The sequence below is a fragment of the Bos indicus x Bos taurus genome, chromosome 22 (genome assembly GCF_003369695.1).
Source record: "Bos indicus x Bos taurus breed Angus x Brahman F1 hybrid chromosome 22, Bos_hybrid_MaternalHap_v2.0, whole genome shotgun sequence".
NCBI classification, from domain to species: Eukaryota; Metazoa; Chordata; class Mammalia; order Artiodactyla; family Bovidae; genus Bos; species Bos indicus x Bos taurus.
In genome coordinates, this window is record NC_040097.1 from 22,061,220 (window position 1) to 22,083,324 (window position 22,105).

General features: G+C 42.9%; 1 protein-coding gene across 27 annotated transcripts in view; it reads right to left on the bottom strand.

The window, feature by feature from the left end:
• The window catches only part of CADPS (calcium dependent secretion activator), a 471,796-nt gene that overhangs the window by 167,836 nt on the left and 281,855 nt on the right, over nucleotides 1-22,105 (bottom strand). For all 27 annotated transcript variants that reach the window (XM_027523777.1, XM_027523803.1, XM_027523802.1 and 24 more), the window contains exons 7-9: nucleotides 20,498-20,609; nucleotides 12,370-12,509; nucleotides 1,194-1,260 (exon numbers count right to left, since the gene is read on the bottom strand). In XM_027523777.1, coding sequence (XP_027379578.1) covers nucleotides 1,194-1,260; nucleotides 12,370-12,509; nucleotides 20,498-20,609 — 319 coding nt within the window. The remainder of the gene's footprint in view (nucleotides 1-1,193; nucleotides 1,261-12,369; nucleotides 12,510-20,497; nucleotides 20,610-22,105) is intronic.

The following is a 22,105-nucleotide window of genomic DNA, read 5'->3' on the forward strand; positions in this document are numbered from 1 at the left end:
TGCAAAAAGCAAACAAACCAAAAAAAAAAAAAAAAGAGAGAGAGAGAGAGAGATTTTTCAAGGGTACATATTACTATTCTGGAATTATGTTTTTCTTAAGGAAGCACAGAAGAGAGCAATGATATCATTTATATATTTCTAGTGTATTATTAGTATCAATATCTGTACCTACACCTGCATCTATATATACAGAGATGTTCCTGGCTGCACAGTTAGTAACAGTCCCAACTGGAGAGGCCCAAAGGACATCAAAAATGAAAACTCCACAGGTATTAGAATCTGAGTGATACACACATTCGTGAAACAGTGTCTACAATGATTTGTGTTCAAAAACAAAAAAAAAAACATGTTAATAAACAACATGAAGAGTTCGGTTATTTTTTTTTTTTAAATCTACGTGGAAAGATATGTTTAGAAAGGTAATCTTAATTACTGGGGATCTGGAAGCCTCAGAAATCAGTGAGACTGGAATGTTTTTCCACAGATAACTCACAATCAAACAAATGAAACAAAGAAAAAGATGTAAAAAGTCCAACTAAATTCTGGCTTTTCTCATAATGACTATCTTCATGCTTTTAGAAACAGCAGATTCTTGTAAAACAGTGTTAATGTCCCTGTTGCCATAATCAGGCACATGCTTGCTCTCTCCCTGGGCCCTGGTGAGGGTTTACTGTTACCACCTTTCATATATATTTCTGTATTGTTAGAATTAAAAAGTAATTAGCATGTATTAATGTTTAGAATTTTAAAGCGACGTAAAAGTAGGAAAACGAGCCATCTAGGTACTAGAAATGTTTTGTATCCCTCTGAATGGTGACTGCATGGATATATAATAAATAGAAGCTCATTGAGTTAAACACTTGAGCTTTGTGCACTTAAGGTAAATTATATAAAAAACATTAAAGTGCTTAGTCGCTCAGTCATGTCCGACTCTTTGCAGCCCCATGAACTATAGCCAGGCCCAGGCTTCTCTGTCCATGGGGATTCTCCAGGCAAGAATACTGGAGTGGAGTGGAGTTGCAATGCCTTCCTCCAGGGGATTTTCCCAACCTGGGGATTGAACCCAGGTCTCCAACATTGCAGGTGGAATCTTTACTGTCTGAGCCACCAGGGAACCCTCAAAACATTAATGGATCCTATCAAGTGTTTAAAAATAATGGCTCTTAAGTTTGATATTAGAGTTGAAGAGTTACCTGCACTAAGACAAAGAATCTCTTCTTCCATCTCTTCCAGACATTCTTACCGATGGCCCATAAATACCTAGAGAAAAGAAAAAGACCAGAGGTGCATTAAGCTTGAGCAAGCGCGCTGTTTAATTTGCTTTACCATGAGCTGGGTGCTCATGGACAAGCAAATCCACAGGACGCAGAAACAGAAAGCAGATTCTGGGGTGTGGTTGAGGATAAGGAACAGTAGGCAGGATTTACTTCCACTTATAGAAAGCACTGTGGCCCATCAATCAGACTTGACTTAAATTCCTTGGCGGATTCCAGAAAGCACCTTGGAAAATGTTACACTGCACCTTAATTTGTTTATGTGCTAAAAGTCTTGTAGGTAGGGAAACTCCTACTGCTGCATAAGAGAGAAAAGAACAGTGCTAAATATTACAACTCCAACTCTTGCACCTCTTCTCAAGTCTTACTCGGGAAAAACTTCCCTTGTTTGCTTTTGCTGTGATTCTGGCACATGAAGGTACGATACAGAAAGGAAGTTTCAAGCTGACGTAGCAAGTCCTCCCTAAACCTCTCCCTCCTCCCCCAAATGCGCATCTGTTGATGGAAATCATTCTTCATACAGGAAAAAAAAAAATTAAGGAAGTTTAAGAATTACAAAGGCACACTTCAAAGATTCTATTATCAGTGTAACTGACTGTTACTGATTCATGAATTATCCCCCACCCCCAGCCTTGTGGACTGATACATGTTGAATTGGCACTGATTAAGGAAGTGAGGCTGGTGCTTTTCAGGCTCTATTGGATCAGGTGAAGAGAGACCTGGTCATACTCAAATGCATTCAAATCCTCGAGTTCCCAAACTGGCTTTACCTGCTATCAAAAACCAACTGGCCTACTTCCAAGTTCCCACTTCACGTGCGATCAGACAGAATTTCCGCTTTGGAACGTAATGAAGAATGCACCTAATGAAAACGTAGACTGTTTGACAAATGTCAGGGGCTTCTGGGAGTGGCTGGTGGCCAAAGCACTCAGACCTTCAGCCACAGACCAGAGTCATCCATGCACCTTCCTCAGTCGCAAGTATAGCTGATTTTTACCTCCTGCAAAGTTCCTCACTCTGCCCACACCTCCCCTCTTTCAGTCCCAGCCCACATTTGAGGGCCATGGTTAACCACAGACCAGAATGATTTGCATCCTCCTTCTGGCCTCAGGACGGATCCTACCATCTGCACATTCTAGCATGGATTTCCCTGGGGAAACACTTTCACTGAGTCTCCCCTGTAGACATGAGGGGGGTCCCCAACTTCGGCCACTCACACTGCACTTCCATGATTTATTCCAAATCAGTCCATCTATCATATAATTTACTTGCCTTTTTTTTTTCTTCAACTTGACTTATTTAACATGAATAAGTTTATTTTGAAAGGAATTGTCATATCATGTTTATACTGATATACGAATTTTATGTTATACTGCATAATACACATTAAAATATGTAACTCTTTAACTATATGCTTATCTGTGTATCATAAACAGTGTTGTGTAGCATCAGTGGTAATGGGTCAACTAGATCAGGAATACACTCCATCTAAATAAGAATGGGCAACTATGAGAGCGTTTCAAGCAGGGGGTAGTGAGACGCTTACGTTTGTAATTAAGATGATCCCAGCAGCTGCTGGGTGCTTAAGGCACTGTGGATTGAAAGGGCAAGAGGGAAGGCAGGGAAATCACTGAGGAGAGGTTTACAGGGGTGCAGACCAGAGGATGGTGGCTGAGGCTGTGGAAAAGGCTGGCTGGCTGGTAAGTTTATCAGCTCTGAGGCCAACACGGTCAGCTCTGGCTATGTGGATCACCTAGCTGCCTTGGACAGTGCTCTTAACCTTCTTGAAATATATTAATGTATCCACGGAAGAAATGGACCTTAAAAGGAAGCCTCAGCCAGGTCTAAGGAGAGAGTGGCTTATTAGTTTCTACTGATTAAGAGTATACTCTTCCAGTTCTAGTTTTTCTGCTTAATCCAAGGTGTTGGACAAGATACTTACCACTTGGTACTCTGGAAAAGCATGGCCAGAAACAGCTCTCTCTTGCAGGGTTGTTGTGGGGATTAAATGAGATGATGCTTGTGAAGTATAAGTACAAAGTATGGCAAGAAGTAGATGCACAATGAATGTCAGTCTAATTATAAAACATACATAAGCATATCATTACTAACAGTTATTAACAGCTACATATGTGGTAAGTTCTGTCCTTGCACATATGTACACAGGGAAATAGATGAAAGATCAAATAAAGACAATGGGCAAAGGTTTTTGTGTTTTTAGTAATGACTGGTAAGACTGTAACAGTCTCATACTTTTCTAGCAGCTACTACCCAGTTTTTCTTTCTTCTTGACCTAAATCTGTATAAAGAGATTCACAAAAAACAAACACAGCTACTATATCTAAAGAGTTATAGTTCTTTTAAGATTTTTTTTTTTTTTTGGTGTGGACCATTTTTAAAGTCTTTATTGAATCCGTTACAATACTGCTTCTGTTTTATGTTTTGGCTTTTTTGGCCACAAGGCATGTGGGATCTTAGTTCCTGACCAGAAATCAAACCACACCCCCTGCATCGGAAGGCAAAGTCTTAACTACTGGACTGCCAGGGAAGTCCCATAAAGTGCAGTTTTAACTGAGGAGAACTCAAGTAGGAAAACGAGTTCACCTGAAGTCGCAGAATGGAATTCATATGGAATCATTAGTTTTTCTCCTTCATAACAGAAATACTAGCTACTGCTTAGTGAAGTCTTACTAATCTTCTGTGCTGTGCTCAGTACTTTACATGAATTGATTATACCCACTTGGAGGAGTTAAGAGCTTGAATCTGGAGCCATATTGCCTAGGCTCCGGAGTGACCTTCGGCAAATTACTAAACATCTCTGCCTCAGTTTTCTCCTCTGTACAATGGGGATAATAATAATAGTACCTACTTCAAGCACTGTTGTAAGGATTCAAGTAGCTAATGAAGTAGAAAGTGCTTAGAACAATATCTGGCACAAAGTAAGAACTTACTACTCACTGTGTCACTATGTCACACTCGTATTGTCACAGCTAAGGGAAATGGAGTTCAGAAAGCTCAAGTAACTTCCCTAGGGCTTCCAGCTGGTGAGTGATATCACCAGAATTTACACCTGGAACAGTGCTCTGGACTGCCCTTTCAGCATGCGATTCTTCCTCTTGTGAATCACAAACTTTGGCTTTTTTATTGAACTAAGAACATGAACGGCTATTCCAATCAGAGAAGACTTGTGGTTAAAAGCTACTGAACAAGAAAGCTGAGTGAGATCAGAGAAAAATTAATCCTCCTTTAGAAAGTATCATTTGGTTTGCCTGAAAGAAGGGTTTTCCATCTGAGGTTTTCCTCAGAATTTATTGCTAATCTGGCACATAACAGAAGATGTCAAAACTGAGAAAAATTGAGGGCTACAAGGTACTGTTTCTGTCTAGCCAGCTCCAGCTCTGTATTTTCTTAGGTTGGAACATGCTCCTTAAGCAGAATGGAATGCACCTGGAGCAGATGGAATTCTTTCACTGTAGATATACAGGTGGTTCCCCCCACTTCCCACCTCACACTCCAGCTCCTCATTTCACAGACAGACCTGTGTGGGCAGTGGCCTTCAGCTGTCTCTTCAAGCCATCCAGATATGTAGAAATCTGGATTTGGGAACAGACATATCAATATTATAGCACTGTGAGCCTAAGCTAAGCTGAGGGTTACATCTTAAACTCAAGGTGGAAGTACTGAGGTGGGAATTAGCCTGCCATTAGCTATCTTTTGGCTTAGCTACCCCATGCCTCAGTTTACTCAGCTGTCAAATGGGGCTGGCACAGCATCTACCTACCTCATTTGGTTGTTGTGAGGAGTGATGATGACGACTTACATAGTAACTGGCACACAGTAAGTGCTCAGTAATGTTAGGCATTACGGATGTTTGTTGTTATTATTAGTAGTAAAAAATAGTCCTAGTAGAAAGAATTATTGAGTTGGCCAGCAAGTTTGGGTTTTTCATATCATGTCACAGATAATCCCAAACAAACTTTTTGGTCAACCCAATATAGGCAATTACCAACTCTGTAAAGGACTCATCATTGGATTCTCTATTTCAATTGTGTTCAGCTTCTGGCACACAACTACTGGGAAATAAAGCAAGGTTCACATATTTGGGTTTGAGGCTCCAGGCAAAACTCTGCATCATGCTTCTAACATACCCTTGCTTGTAACATTTTCTTAAAATCCATGCCTGTGAGACACTGACATGCCTGCCATTCACTGGTGGCATTTTAGCTCTATGCGAGTCCGGAGTGAACTACAAAGGACTACAAAGGGAGGAGAAAGATCCACTTGGGTTCAGTTCAACTTTGGGTCCAGGAAATCGTGAGCAAACGCATGGAGGAGTCCCTGGTGCCAGCATCCCTCTGCTCCGGGACCACCTAGCAGAGGAGCACCCAGGGTATGCATGGAGGAGTCCCTGGTGCCAGCATCCGTCTGCTCCGGGACCACCTAGCAGAGGAGCACCCAGGGTACGCATGGAGGAGTCCCTGGTGCCAGTATCCCTCTGCTCTGGGACTACCTAGCAGAGGAGCACCCAGGGTACGCATGGAGGAGTCCCCGGTGCCAGCATCCCTCTGCTCCGGGACCACCTAGCAGAGGAGCACCCAGGGTGAGGCTTGCATAGTTGTCATTTGTGTAAAAACAAAACCACGGGGCAGTCTTCCAAGCAGAGTCTGTGAATGTACCAGCTCTGTTTATTAAGTATTGTCTGTGTTTAGTACTAGGTGAGCACACGGACAGTGTTCAATGGCTATTCGTGGGGAAATGTTGATGTGTATCTTCGGGTGTCTCCTCGGGTGCCTAGGGATGAGCCTCTAGCGCAGGGAGAAGAGTACATGGCCCTCCACGACATCTGCCAGAATCACTTTCCCCTTACAAAGGGGTAGAGGTGGCTAAGAGAGACCTGGAACCAGGGAGGCGGAGGTTTCATTGTAGGGGGACCGTGGAACCAGAAGTCACGGAGGAGCCTAGAAATGAATGAAGTGCCACCTGGGTTGAAGTGGAGAGTGAGCCTCAGTCCTCAGCATGTAGGAGGCTGTAACAGCTCTCCTCTGTGTTCCTCTACTCCTGTGTCACCATGGTGCCTGGACCATCACAATATAATAAGGCGGAGATCCCTTTTTGTTGTTGTTGCTGGAAATTTTTCATGAGACTTTTTCCTAAGAAGACCAATCACAAGAGGACAAAAGCCATTATTACTACTAGGATGCTTCCCTTCATTCATTGAGGAATGAAAGAGATTACCAAGTGCTAAGGCTCCAGGTGCTTCCATCTTCCTGCAGCATCTCAGCAGGAAGAGGCATGCACTGAGAAAAGGTGCAAAGTATAGATGAAAGCAAATGACATGGACGATGACAACAGCCACCACTACCAGCTCTTCTCTAGCTGCGGCCGTAGCTCTTCCCATGTTTCAGATCCTGCCCTACATGCTTTACATTTATCAACTCATTTAATCCTCTAGGACAAATATTATCATTACCTCCATCTTATGCTGAGCAAAATGAGGTTCAGAGAGGAGTACATTCTAGTCACTTGGGATTTATATAAATTGGCATTTATATAAAGCAATACAATGAAGAAGATAAAATGGAATCAAAGTATTCGACTAGTTCAAAAGAAGGTAGGAAAAAAAGGGAATAAATATCAGTTGGGATATACAGAAAACAAACATCAAGATGACAGATACCAATTTAATTTAAACTTAACCTTAGCAATAACCACATTAAACAGAAACAGGCCGAATATCCCAATTAAAAGGATATCTAATGCCCAATGGCAGAGATCTTCAGGTTGGATTTAAAAAGGCAGACCTAACTCTATGATCCCTGCAAGAAATACACTTTAAATCTAAAGACACAAATAGGCAAGAAAATAAAAGGATGCAAAAGGATTTACAATGCCAACATTAGTTTTTAAAAAATCTGGAGTGTTTATATTTATTACTGTCATGCCAAATAAATTTCAGGGCCAAATATTACCAGGGATAAAAATCAATTTATAGTGATAAAAGGGTCAATTTATCAAGGAGATATGGTCATTTTAAATGTTGATGCTTCTAATAACAGAGCTTCAAAATGTATGACGCAAAGATGGACGGCTTCAAAACACATGCTGTAAAAATGGACAGCACTCTCAGGTAGAAAGAAAGAAAGCCACAATTATAGTCAGACTTCAATGATTTACAGAAAATCAGTAAGAATTTAGATGATTTAAACAACATTATCAGCTAACTTGATTTAATTGATCTAATTATAGAAAATAAGCCCATGGGAAATAAAGTGGAATCCCAAATATATTCAAGTAGGTCATTTTAGGTAGTACTGACAGAGAGACTAGGTCAAAATGAGTGGTGCCTTGAAGACTGATGGGACAGGAAGAAGAATGTGATCGTTTTGAAGCACAAGAAGTCTAGAGCAATGGCACAGCTGAAAAGATGGAAGAGGAGAGGGGATTTTAAGAAACATGGCTGACAATTCTGTCAGTCATTTTGAAAGATGTTTTTGTTGGGTATATAGATCTGAGAACATTAAAGGTGTTGCTCCTCTGCCTTCCCACTTGTAATGCTTCTTTTTTTAAGCATTTTGAAAACTACATTTATTTATTTATTTTGGCTGCACTAGGTCTGAGTTGCAGCATGTGGGATCTAGTTCCCCGGCCAGGAATCAAACCTGGGCCCCTTGCAAGGGGAGCATGGAGTCTTAGCCACTGGGCCACCAGGGAAGGCCCTCACTTATAATGTTTCTAACAAGCACTGTTTTGTTCTTTTTAAAATTTATTTATTTTTTAATTGAAGGATAATTGCTTTACGTAATTTTGTTGTTTTCTGTCAAATATCAACATGAATCAGTGGTAGGTATACATATATCCCCTCCTTCCTCCCATCTCCCTCCCTCAGAGCCCCTGTTTGGGTTTCCTGAGACATACAGCAAATTCCCCTTGGCTATCTATTTTACACAGGGTAATGTAAGTTTCCACATTACTCTCTCCGTACATCTCACCCTCTCCTCCCCTCTACAGTTTTGTTCTTGTGTGTGCAACATTTTGTTGTCCTCCGGCTGCTTTTATGATTTGCTCTTTATCACTGGTTATTAACATTATACTTACACTGTTTTTCTACAGGTTTTTTTTCCATGTTTCTTAAACATGTGTTTGTTGAACTTTTTGGATTTAAGTTTTACAGTTTTTATTAAATTAAAAAAATCAGCCCAAAAAACCCAGAAGCATTGCTATAAATTACTTCTGCTTGAGTGGACTGTGGTTCACTGAATGAATTCCCAGTGGAGCCATGGGAAGCTTTGTATTTTATTTATGTTTCAGGTCTTCCATCAAGTTGATTTCTTTCATTTCAAATGGAAAGAAATAACACAATTCTAGACCTGGCTCTGATGCTTACTCTGCCCTGGGCAAGTGAGCTCACCACTATAAACCTCAGTTTTCCTATTTGTAAAGTGGACATTCATTCGTCCATATTCATTTATACAGCAACAAATTTACTGAACTTTTAGTACAGTCAGGCACTGTACTAGCTTCTTTGAACAAAGACAACAAATGCCTCCGTTGATAAGGAACTCAAAGTACAGTAGGGAAGATAGATAACAAAATAGTAAATGAAGAAATAGCTGGTATGTGAGATGACTGTAAGTGCTCTGGTGAAACAAAGAATGGTGAGAGAGAGAAAAAGGTAGAGAGAGGACAGAAGGGCCAGGAAAGGCATCTGATAAGGTGCAGAGAGGTGCAGCAATCAAGGTGAGCCATGTGGATATCTGGGTGGGGGAGAAGGGACTTCCAAGGCAGAGGAAATAGTGGCAACAAGGGCTCTGAGATGGGGGTACACGTGAAGTCCTTGGTGAAGAGCAAGGGGGCCTGTGAGGCTGGAGCCATGATACAGGCAGTGGAGTCCTTATCAGGTAGGGCCTTGGAGCCATGGGAACAACATTGACCTTTATTCTAAATGAGCTTGGGGAATCACTGGAGATTTTCCAGCATTCAAGTGGTAGGATCTGACTTGCATTTTTCCAAAAACATTACACTGGCTTCAGATTGGGAAACAGCTGACAGGAAGCAAGGGCAGCAGCCAGGGAACTGCTTACGGGGCAAGTGCAGCAAGTGAGGGGTGCAGTGGTGGTGATGAGAGGCTAACTCTACATTTACCTTAGGGGGGAATGAAGAGGGCTTAATGACGGGTGAGATGAAGGGTGGGAGACAGAAACCTGTCACAGATGACTCCAAGGGTCTTGGTCTGAGCAGCTGAGTGAAGGGAAAGACTATTTATTAAGATGGAGGGATAATGATACCTAATTCTTGGGAGGCTGTTTCAGGGGTAAAATGAGATAATGCAAATGCATGCAATTCCAGAACCTGAAAGCATCAAATGGATAGAAAAGATGAAAAATTAGAAAGTCATTGAAGAGATGCTCATTCTTAAACATCCCCAATACTCATACCTTAAAGCCAAAGACCAGTGTTGATTTTCTCGCTGACAATTTCCCATTTAATAAAGAAAGCTATTCAAATGGCCCAGTGGCTCATTCCAGGAACCATAGTCCACACACAAAAAAGAGTAAATCATAGTAATTCTAACGTTTCCTTTAGAATTTTAACAAACATTGAAGTAGATACAATTTATTGGGTTGGCCAAAAAGTCCGTTCAGTTTTAAGTATAATTTAAAAACCTATTTTTCATTTTCACCAAGAACTTCATTGAACAATGTATTCACTAATCAAACAAACTTTTTCACCAACCCAATATAATCTCAGCTGTAATTCTTAAAAATTCCTTTCTCTCATTCTTTAAGCTCTGACACTATTCTGATATTTCTATCCTCCTTCCCCATATAATAGGGCTTCATAAAGCTATTTTAAGTTCAAATGCAAAAAAATATATAGTTGAGAACATTTTTATTTTCCTCACACCATCCCTTGAGTAGCTAAGGTCATTCTGATCTTAAGGCGCAGTGGGTCAGACCATGTTTTAAGGCCACCACCATTCACTTTTCAGAGCAGCTTTATGCCCTTCTGGTGTATTTCCTGGCAGAGGTAGTTTTTAAATGGCAGCTTAGTAAACTGAAATAGCTGTGGAGCCCATCAGAAGTGAGTTACAGACTTCTCCTGTCATCCATAAGCTCAAGATGGCCTGAAACATGTTAATAATTCTATAAATGCATCAAGAGAAAAATTACTTAACCCAGATTGGTTAGAGAAACGAAGAGAGTGTAAGAAACAGGAATTTGTCTGATGAGGAAAGGGATATGTGTGTCAAGTGTTTGCAGTGGGGATGAAAGAACAGAGTGTTTATAAAATTCCTAGTTCAGAGCTTCAAAGGGGCCTAGAAAGTGGGGTGAGCTACTGATCTTTTTAAGGAAGTTTTTTTTTTTGAAGCATGTTTAAGGACAGATATATTCATTCATATTCTCTTTTTTGTCTACTTTATCCTCTTCACTTTGCCCTTATCACCTCCATACTGCTCACTCATGTTCGTGTTCCTTTAGCAAATACTTACCAAGTATTTATGAGACAATGTCTGCTTCAGACCCATAATCTGTTTCTGGGTGCCATAGGAACCCAACAGAATTCTCAAATCCTTTGTCTTAAAAGTAGGATGTTTATATTGAACAAGAAGAGATTTTAGGGAGAAATCCCATTTAACATTTTGGGAATAAGCGCCAGGAATATGAGAAGGAGGAAAAGCTGACCTCAGAAACATATCACAAACATTTTCATGCGTTGCTAATGTAACTGAAGCAAAACTGGATGCCCTTCATGATGGACGGCTGAAAAAGGACAGAGCATATACAGAGCCCTGGCTCACTCCCCTACAGCCTTTACACGGCCACAGGCAGAAGAGCTTTGCCAAAATCCCACCTCACACTCTAGGAATAGTCTGGCCACCAGATAATGCCATGGAAATTCCTCAAATCTAAGCCAGAGCCCAGGTTCAGTACCTGGTCCTTAGTTTGTGGGAGCCCTTTGCTTGATCTGACTCCCTCCAATGCCCTGGCTGGTAAGTATCTATCTTTCCCTCAAATCCTGAGCCTTCTCTGTTCCCTAGAGTCTGGAAGCACCAAGACCAGAGTAATGCTCTTCACGCGGATCACAGGCTGCCGTGGTCTGCTCAGTTGCTGGGATGTGAACCGCCTATCCTGACCACACTGCTGGACCTCTCATCCCTCTGGATCTCTCATGGGCTTCTGTTTAAATCTATCCTAACCAGTGGCCAGTCCCTGGTATATGGTTTATGAATTCCCCAAATATTTAGCACATAACCAAGCGTCAATTTTCGTGTCAGTTTTACCACTTGAAGCAGAATGACAGCTGGTTGGCTGTGGTACGTGCAGAATCCTTGGAAAACAACCCACTCCCTTTCATTGGTTAAGCATTGCCCTCATCAGAGTTAAATGGCCCAACTCCTTTCTAAGTGATCACATTTTCTGAGCTTGTGGGGTCCAAGCAATTTAGCTTTGGGTGATAGTGCTCAATATAAACCCACGTGTCAATAAACATTTTCTGTACAAACCACTGGTTTGATCTATAAAATAGAACCACATTTTATCTATTTTTTTAATCGTACTTGAAATTACTTTATTGGTCATTCCTCTCAAATCTTAAGAAACTTAAGACAAATTTTCCACTTTGTGGTTAATTTAAATGCTATGCTACACACTAAAACTGATTCAATGTGAATTGATTGTTTGAAGGTTGCCTAAGGCAACTGCCCACACATCCCGGATGTGGCTGTTAATGAAAGTGTAAGTGCGTGTGTCGGAGAGTCAGAAAGATCTACATGCCTTTAAGAAGGTCTGTGAAGCCAGTAAAACCTCATAAACCAGAATCACCCAGCCTGGGCCTGGGAAGGTTTTGAATTGCACTGGAAATTTTTTTAGAAAAGGAGAAAGAAACAACTATCCTGAGAGTGTAGCAAAAATGCAAATACAATAATCATAAGGATTAAGGAAGTCTATAGTAAATATCACAGTCATGAATTTTAATAATCTCTCATATATTTCTTTATATTTTCTTCCATGTCATTCTCCAAAGATCAACTTTTTTTTTTTTTTTTAATAAAGAAATGAATGAAGAGATTACCCCTCAGAGAAGGAGCACTTACCCAGAATGCTTCATATTCTGAGGTTTGTCCATTCGGACAGCGAGTTTGATTTTGAGGTCTTGATCGGGGCAGTTTTTGGAGACTGTCATTTTGTGCCACTCTGACTGTTTGGGGCTGTTGGGTGTGGGATGGAGAATAACCTGCAGGGAAAAAAGACAACCACCTTAGCCAGAAAATAGGAACACAATATGGATATGTTTTCACAGATGAGAAACTTTACTGCTGAGAAGTGAGGGTCTTTACCCATGCCCTATGGCCAGCAGGAAGGCAATTAAGGCTTAAACATCAGACTCAAATCCAAGGATCCACCTACCAACCACGGCTGACTGGTGCCATGCAGCCTGGCCTGAGAACAGAAGTGGCATTCTCGGCTTTCTTCTCTCTCTCCCTGGCTAATTCTGAAAGGGCAGGGATCACAATTTCTGTGATCATGCTTTTGAGTAAAGCAACAGAGAACTAAGAATGTACTCCACACATTACTCTCCTCAAAGACGGCTGCATAAAAGAAAGAAACACCCTTCTATAGCAGAGAGAACATCTATTCCTTTCCCCATTCTTCAGGATTTCTTCTGCTATTTCGAGAGGAGAAATCCCTTTAGGGTTGCAGGGAAAGACGGAAGGGACATGATTTGATGGGACAGGCTTAGAGTCCCACATTTCAACCTGGATGTGACATCACACAGCACCCAACTCTGTCCTGGCCTAGAGGGAAGCACACACAGCTTGAAGAAGGACAGGCTCTGAGGAAAGGCCTGTCACCAGGGTGCTTCAGAGATGACAAAGTGACTTGGGTCTTCCGTCCCAGCTGTCATTGTCACAGATGCCGTAAGTGAAGCCAGAAGGGGACCCACTTCTCCTGTAAATCCACTTTTGCATGATACGACAAAAGAGTTCTCACTCAGGAGCTACCTGGGGTCTAGGGAATACACATTCAAGAGGAGTGAAGTATTTGGAAAACCCCCTAAACGAAGGGAATGTGAACCAAATATAGGCATGACAAAAGCTGGGCCTCTGCTTCTGGGATGGAAGAGTGCCCCGGTTTGGTGCATGCTGTTCGGACTGTTTTCAAAGCCTCTCTTTTCTCCAGGCGCAGTAAAGGCAGCCCCTTGCAGTGTGCAGGAGGACGAGGGAGGAGGCAGTCAGAGTCTCAGGGCTGGACACTCCAGCCTTCCAGAGGCTGTGTCGGCCTCTGTGCAGTCATGCAGGCTTGGCCTGCACTTGGAGGGTTGGAGCACACAGCTTCCTGTGGGACTGAGGAGCAAGAGTTCGGAGCGGAATAGGAGATAGCAGCAGGAAAATAAAATCAGCCCACTTTGATGTGTCTTGCCTGCTGATTTTTGACCCCTTCTGATTCTAGGCCTGACCCTTTTTTTAATCCACTCAGTTCTGTCTTTCTGATGAAACAGAATGTGTACCTTCTTGATAACTCCAACATTTGAGTCCTTTTAAGGTCTAATGGCAGAAAGTCAAGAGGAACTAAAAAGCCTCTTGATGAAAGTGAAAGAGGAGAGTAAAAAAATTGGCTTAAAGCTCACCATTCAGAAAACTAAGATCATGGCATCTGGCCCCATCACTTCAAGGGAAATAGATGGGGAAACAGTGGAAACAGTGTCAGACTTTATTTTTTGGGGCTCCAAAATCACTGCAGATGGTGATTGCAGCCATGAAATTAAAAGACACTTACTCCTTGGAAGGAAAGTTATGACCAAGCTAGATAGCCTATTAAAAAGCAGAGTTACTACTTTGCCAACAAAGGTCCGTCTAGTCAAGGCTATGGTTTTTCCAGTGGTCATGTATGGATGTGAGAGTTGGACTGTGAAGAGAGTTGAGTGCTGAAGAATTGATGCTTTTGAACTGTGGTGCTGGAGAAGACTCTTGAGAGTCCCTTGGACTGCAAGAAGATCCAACCAGTCCATCCTAAAGACCAGTCCTAGGTGTTCATTGGAAGGACGGATGCTGAGGCTGAAATTCCAATACTTTGGCCACCTCATGTGAAGAGTTGACTCACTGGAAAAGACCCTGATGCTGGGAGGGACTGGGGGCAGGAGAAGGGGATGATAGAGGATGAGATGGCTGGATGGCATCACCGACTCGATGTACATGAGTTTGGGTGAACTCCGGGAGTTGGTGATGGACAGGGAGGCCTCACGTGCTGTGATTCATGGGGTTGCAAAGAGTTGGACACGACTGAGTGACTGAACTGAACTGAACTGAACTGAAGGTCTAATGACCTGATTAAAATACAAGAAGGCTTGATTTTTCAAAACTGAGGCTGCCAACATTTTTGGATCATTACAGACTTCAGTAAAAATTTTTTAAGCAAGTAGCCAAAATCCTGTAAATAGATTACTAGTAATATAAAAACTAATATAAATGTATATAAAATATATATCCATGTATGTTTTACATGCTGTATCTTTACTTTATATTAATACTGCATTACATATATTTTAAAACATGCACAAACAGAAGTTTTTAAAAGAAGGGTTAAAGATTAAAAAAAAAACAACTTCTGTTTTGATTTTTTATTTTATTCATTTTTTTGACATTGCCATCCTTGCAGGATCTCAGTTCCCTGACTGGGTATTGAACCTGTGCCCCTGCAATGGAAGCACAGACCACCAGGGAAGTACTCTCAAACTCTAGTTTTAAACAACTTGCTAATGCTGGTGGCTCTGTACTATCATTAGCTATCTGTGTAAAGGTAATGCAAGGCTCACTGTTAGTGATACCAGATGTCAATCCGTGGTTCAAGAGGACTTACTGGAAAATTTGATACTGTTTTGATGGACATCCACACTGGCATTGTTTTTATCTCATGACATGGATGGCAGAACTCTTCATTAGCAGGACTCATGTCACCTCCACCGTTTTCACATTTTTTTGCCAGACTTGTAATACCAGTATCATCTGTAAATCATAGGTCTTCTGTAGTAATCTTTTTGGTCATTTGCTCATTTTGTGAGGGCTGATTTAGCTGAAATTTCTATCACAAAATGTTATCAGCTCTCTTACCTGGCACTAGGGAACTGTAGCATGCCTTGGGCCACTGGAAGGAAACAAGTCAGTCACAGTGCCACTGGGTTGTAGAGATCTCTCATTATCTCTCAAGATAACGCCTGTCCCTCTAGGCCACCTCCATCAGGTTCCACATCCTGATTCCCCAGACTGTGGAGGTAGAGAGCGGGCCCTGCTGATCTTGGTGAAGCTGACCTTATCAGCTGTGCTCATTTGGCCCAAGAGGTGATGAGTTGGGAAACAGGAAGGGGAGGAGCTGATAAGGGAAACACCACCAGGGCCAGAACAGCAGCAGGTAAGGCCCAGGGCCTCCTTCGGCTTCTGCTCATTTGGCAAAATCGAAACGGGCACTGTGTACCCAGAGCTCATTAACAGGCCATCCACCATATGGATCCTGGGCACATTTCCCACTGGCAATATGCTGTCCATTCGCTGACACAAATGGCCACAGATCATCACTGTCCGCTCTACAAAGGCTTCTTCCCGTTTGATCACTCCCTGGGGAGACCTCATCTCTAGGGTGGATGGCGAGATGAGGTCACTGCAGTCCTCCTCCATCTTCACCCCCACCCTGCCATGTGCCTGACAGGCTGCCAAACCCTTTGTAAGTGTCAGCCCCACTGAATTATTAGGGTCCTTCTGGGGGCACATGAGCACACAAGAGTCCTGAGTAGTCCAGACACCTCATCTAGACATTCCAGGCTGCTAATCAAGCACTTTGTCATCTCAGCCACGGTCCATGTGTGCTGTGCTTTGATGTGGTCATGCTGATGTGGGAACACACGCCATCCTGAGCAGTAAGCTGCATGCCAGCCGGCCCCAGCTTCCCTACATTACCTGGGCATCCAGACAGATCCTTCTGGTGGATGGCTTTACCCTCAGCCTTTACCCGGCTGATCCCCTCCAACACTTAGCCTGTAAGTCTCTCCTGATCTCTGCATTCTCCTGGGTCAGTGTTTCTGCTCCTCAGACTAGAATATATCCCCTTGCTATCTGTTCCCTAGGTATCTTTCTCTAGCAGAGCACTCACCACACAACACTGTAATTTCTGTTTTTTTGTCTCCATCCCTTACATTTTCTGAGGTTATGGACTTTTTCCTGTCATTCCTGTTTGCTCTGTGCATGGCACAAATGACCAGACATGGCAGGCCTGCAATCCTATTTGATGAATGTGTTTGACAGAACTGCAGTGTTGGCAAGAGTGTGGGCAGACAGACATTCCCTCATGCCTTTTGAGAATTATAAATTGGGGTATACTCTTTGGGGCCTCCCAGTTGGTATTAATGGTAAAGAATCTGCCTGCCAATGCAGGAGACCAAGGAACACGGGTTGGATACCTGGGTTGGGAAAATCCCCTGGAGTAGGAAGTCACAATCCACTCCAGTGTTCCTGCTTGGAAAATTTCATGGACAGAGAAGTCTGGTGGGCTATAGTTAGTGGGGCAACAAAGAGTCAGGCACAACTGAGCGACTGAGCACATACACTCTTTAGGGGACAATCTGGTAGTATCTTTCAAATTTCAATTTTCAAACAGCAAGGTAGTTTTTTGAAATTTATCCTATTTATGTACACAAACATGGAAAGAAATAAACTTAAGGTAATTCACAGAGGCATTGTTTATATAGCCAGAGAGTGGAGACAATCTAAATAAATACATGTGCATAGTGTATGTGGCTATGAAAACAAGAGGGAAGTCAGTATGTGGTGATACAGATTAATCTCCAAATATCCTGGTGTTTCAAGCATAGTGTGGAGCAATATATATCCAACTACGTTCTTTTTCTCTCTTTTTTTAAAGAGAGATATATTCAAATATGTTTGTCCAGACTAAGTTTGTACTTCCTAAGAATATCTGGGGAAGAACACACAACACATCAAAAACAAGGTTTTTCTCTGGTAAAAGATACTAAAGTTAGGTGGGTGGGTTCATCCATTTTCATTATATATCCATTTAGATTATTTTTTTTTTTTTAGTATATGAATGAGCTACTTTTTAGTTAGCAAGACTAATAAAAATGAAACATAAAAACACAAATAGAACCAATGAAATACTACTACATGAAGGAACATAGCACTAGAATCTTGGAATGTGGCTGTGTCCTGACAAACTTGGGAAGAATCAACACATAGAAACACTTATTCAAGGGGTCCAAGGAATCTTCCCCAAACTCCCCTCCCATCCAGTCCCACCATCCAGGGGGAGGGGAGTTTGGGGGAGAAGGGCTACATGTGCGTGTATGGCTGGGTCTCTGCTGTGCGCCTGAACCCACCACAATGCTGTTAACTGGCTCTGTCTGCCTGCTCAGTCACTAAGTCGTGACTGACTCTTTGTGACCCCAGGGACTGTATGTGCAGCCCACCACGCTCCTCTGTCCATGGGATTTCCCAGGCAAGAATACTAGAGTGGTTGCTATTTCCTTCTCCAGAGGATCTTCCTGACTCAAGGACTGAACCTGTATCTCCTGCATTGGTAGGTGCATACTTTACCACTGAGTCACCTGGGAAGCACCATTAATTGGCTATTTGTTATTGTAGTTCAGTTGCTAAGTTGTGTTTGACTCTGCAACCTCATGGACTGCACAGCTTCACTCTGCAGCATACCAGGTTCCTCTGTCCTCCACTATCTCCCAGAGTTTGCTCAAATTCATGTCCACTGAGTGGGTGATGCTATCTAACCATCTCATCCTCTGCTGCCCCTTGTTAAAAAGACCACTTCTGTCACCCAGCTGCCGCCTGTGGAGGTGCTGCCAGCAGAGGGCGCCCGCCCCACCAGCACTAGGGCCAGGCAGGCCAGCTCCACTGCAAGGGGGGAAGTTTCTTTGGCAGGAAGGAAGAGTAAACTGCTATCTGGCGGAATCTGTAATGAGACTGGAGGAGAGTATAATTTGTTAAGAGATTAATGGCTGTGAGGGGCTGTGGCAAACTCACGGTCTTCACCCCAACAGCAGAGGAGTTTTATTTTTGCATAAGAACAAAATGGTGTAGTAAAGCTAGCCCTAGAGATGAGGTGACATCATTCCTGGCACCTTCTCCCTAGGGTTCAGATGAAACGTCAGTGAGGGGCTGTGGCCTGGCCAGCAGGAAACGCCCAACAGTGTACGGGCCCCGAATGAGCGGGTGGCCGTGTGTGCGTGCTCGTGCACGCACCGGAGGAGCCTGCCTTCCATGGCAAGCGGTTTTCTCATCTATAAAGTAAAAGGCTTTGACTAGACCAGTGGGTTTTAACTTTTCTGAGCGGAAACTGTTTTAGGAAGCTGGCAAACACTTGGATTAGCAAGCATTACTACGTCCCCCGCCCCAATGTCTGTAAACAATTTCAAGAGGCTCCTGAGGCCCATGGAATGGGCTCAGGTTGATGCCTCCTGAACTTGAGTCTACTAACACTATTATCCTAGGTCTCTGAGACACTCATGATTCCTGATTCGAGTCTTCATGGAGAAAGAAAGGTCTGAAGAAAAAGAAAAGACAGGCTCCTTCCCCTACCCTGTGTGTCTCTTTCCCTAGGGATGGAAATGAGTATCTGTCATTTCACAAAGAAAACAGGTAAACCTCTTCTTATTTTAATCCCCCTTCTTTGGTGTGTATGTGGGGGAGAGGTCTTTTTGCTATCAGTCTTGTTTACTTTTTGCCTTATTTCCATCTGTGGTCCAAGTCCTAGTAATATGATTCTATATAGTTCTATAGATGAAAACCAGTTAAAGGAAATGAAAAAACAAAGGTACGGAAAAGAAAGTCTGGTTAAAGTCTTCTTCCTGGTGCTCTTCGGCGCGTGTACCGTATGCACGCCTTGAGGTATTCCGTCCCTATCCTACAGAGATGATGTGTCAGAGGCTCAGAGAGGTGAAATGTCTTGGTTTGTGTCACACAGCTGTCAGAAGGGATTATGCATTCAACCAGTGCAAATGAAATTCACTAAGAGTCTACGTGCTGGGCTCTAGGTATAGGTATAGGGTGGTGAACAAAACAATGTCCAGTTTCATGCTCATGGTCTCTCTCTTGCAGTGGGAAGAGGGATGGCGGCAGGGGCAAAAAGCAGGTAGGGGACTGAGAGGTACAACTACTATATATAAAATAAATAATACACAAGGGTACACTGTACACCATAAGGAATATATCCAGTATTTTATAATAATTGTCAGTTTGAGTATAATCTATGAAAATACTGAATAACCATGCTGTACACCTGAAACACAATATTGTAGGCTGACTACACTCTAATTTTTTTTAAAGGACAAAATTGCTTTCTATCTCCTTGGAATTTTTACAGTCCAGTAGGGGAGACAGAAGCCAAAATTTCTGGAAATTCTCTCAGTGATAAATTATGCAGGCTGTGAACAGGGAAGGAACTGAGGGGGTAAAGGAAGGAGGACGGGCAGCCCACAAAGGGCTCTCCGAGGAGGCGGCGGCATTTATTAGAGAAGCAAGCAGCCTCTGGGAGGGCTGGGTGGTGGGAAGAGGGTCCCAGGCAGAGAGAAAACCTCCTGAGATGAGAAGGAACTTGGTGTGCGTGAGGGACTAACATCTGGCCAGTGATGCCAGTGCACCTGGATGAGGGGCGGGGTGACAGAAAATGAGGCGGAGGGGGAGGTGGGCAGAGGCCAGATCACACGCATCTCTGCATTGTGCTACAGCTCTGATTTCACTATGGAGTCACGGAAGCACTTTAGGCCATCAAGGAACAAAGTCAACTGGAGTTCTGAAAATACTAGCTGTTTGGTGCACAGTCAGTCAATAGCGGAGATGAAAGAAGAAATTATTCATAAAAGAAATGATTCAAGTAAGAATTATTATCTCAGTGGTACTCACAGGGATTGGTACCACCCCTTGAGATGTTTCAGACACGTGGGGGGCATTTTTTGGTGGACAAAACAGTCGGTGCTGGCCTCTGCTGGTATTGAACGGGCGGGACCCAGGATACTAATCATCCAGCCACAAGTGAGCTATTTCTCTGTAATGACGAATCATCCTGCATTCCACCTGACTGTTGAATACTCCCATCAGATAGGAATGAAGGTAGAAAACACTGCTGATAATCAACTGAGTATAAATCCTAAATCTTTTCCTACATGTATTCTCTAAGTGTGTTTGCATTTTTGCAGGGAGCACTTACCCGTCCCAGCTCCTTGTCCTCCAAGGCCAGGACTCCTGTGCTCTCCGTGAACAGCTTCACCTTCACAGCGGGCAGTGCGTGGGTTGTAGAGAAGTCACCCTGGGTGCCCCAGCTGTGGACAGAATCAGAGAGGTCATCGTGGAGCCCCCCACTGTGACAATGCTCAACTTAGCCCTGCCTTCTTCTTGGGCTGGGTGAACACAGGGTTAACCCCAGGCATCATCACTGGCTGTCACATCCCTCTTCCCTCCCCTCCCAAGCTGCCAGAATGACAAAAAGTGTTAATTAACTTGTTAGACAAATGCAAGACAGATGCTCAGAAAGTTGCCAGGGGTCTTCACAGAGCGCTAGAAGGAATCACTTGGAATTAGCATGAAATCAAGTTGGTGAGAACTTTGTCCCATGCACTTGCTTTCCCCACAAACTACTCCAGGGTAACTGCTAACATTTCCTTGTAGCCTATGAATCAATCCCTAGTTCTTGGAAACTGCTGCTCTAGATTTTGAGACGGCGCTTCCTCTGGCTGGAGCTAACATATGACTTTACAATGAGACCTCACTAGTAGTGGGGAGGGAGGGAGTCCTATTTCCACTGACATTCACAGATATGTTGACTAGAGCAATGGCTGGAGCTCAGCACTGCTAAAGAGGAATGAAGGTGGAAGAATGTGATGAGGGAAACCCCCTTCTCCACTCACCAATCTCTGGGAACCATAGTGGATCTCCCGAGAGGGGAGCCCCTGGCTTGCCTGGCATCTGCCAGTCTGGGTTGACATGAGCCCCTAACATGCCCCTGACATGTGACCTTTTCATTCATTCGCATGATTCTCACAGAGCCACTTCCATCCACTCTGTACCTGAAATAGCGTGATCTTCTTAAAGTGCTGAGTGGATTACACCGAGCTGCTGCCCTAAACCCTTCCGTGGAACCTGCTCCATTGCACTGGGGGCCATCCAGACCCCTGGTACGGTCTCCCTGTCATCCACCAGAGGGTCATGGGCTCTTCATCATGCTTCCTCCAGGCTGTTGCCTGCACGGCTCCCTCTGCTGGCAGTGCTTCTCTCCACCATACCCCTCACCTGGTTAACTCCTCAGGGCTCAGCTTAAATAACTTTCCCAGAGACCATGTCCCTTGAACTCCCAGTCTCAATTGGTTCCAGTGTTAAACTCTCTTGAACGTACTGTTTAATTTTCTATCCTAAGAATCACAGATTTGTAATGACTGATTTACTGTGGTGAACATTTAGTAACTAGATCCTCTCGTATTCTGTAAGCTCCATAAATGCATGACTGTGTATTTTGTTTATCTTGCATCACCACAGTACTTAGCACACAAAAAAAACTTAACAAATATTTGTTGAATAAATTATGCAAATATATATTCTTTTACAGAATTAGGAAATGGGAATAGATATAATTTTGTACAGAAACGTTTCTCAGTTTGCCTATGTAACGGTCAATTTCCATATTATGGATTACTCACTGAACATTATTTTTAATGACTGTAATATTATAGATGCATCATAATTTATTTAACCATTGCTGTATTTCTGAGATTGGGTTGGACATTACTTTTTAACTTCATTTCTGTGTATTTCCTTGGGAATC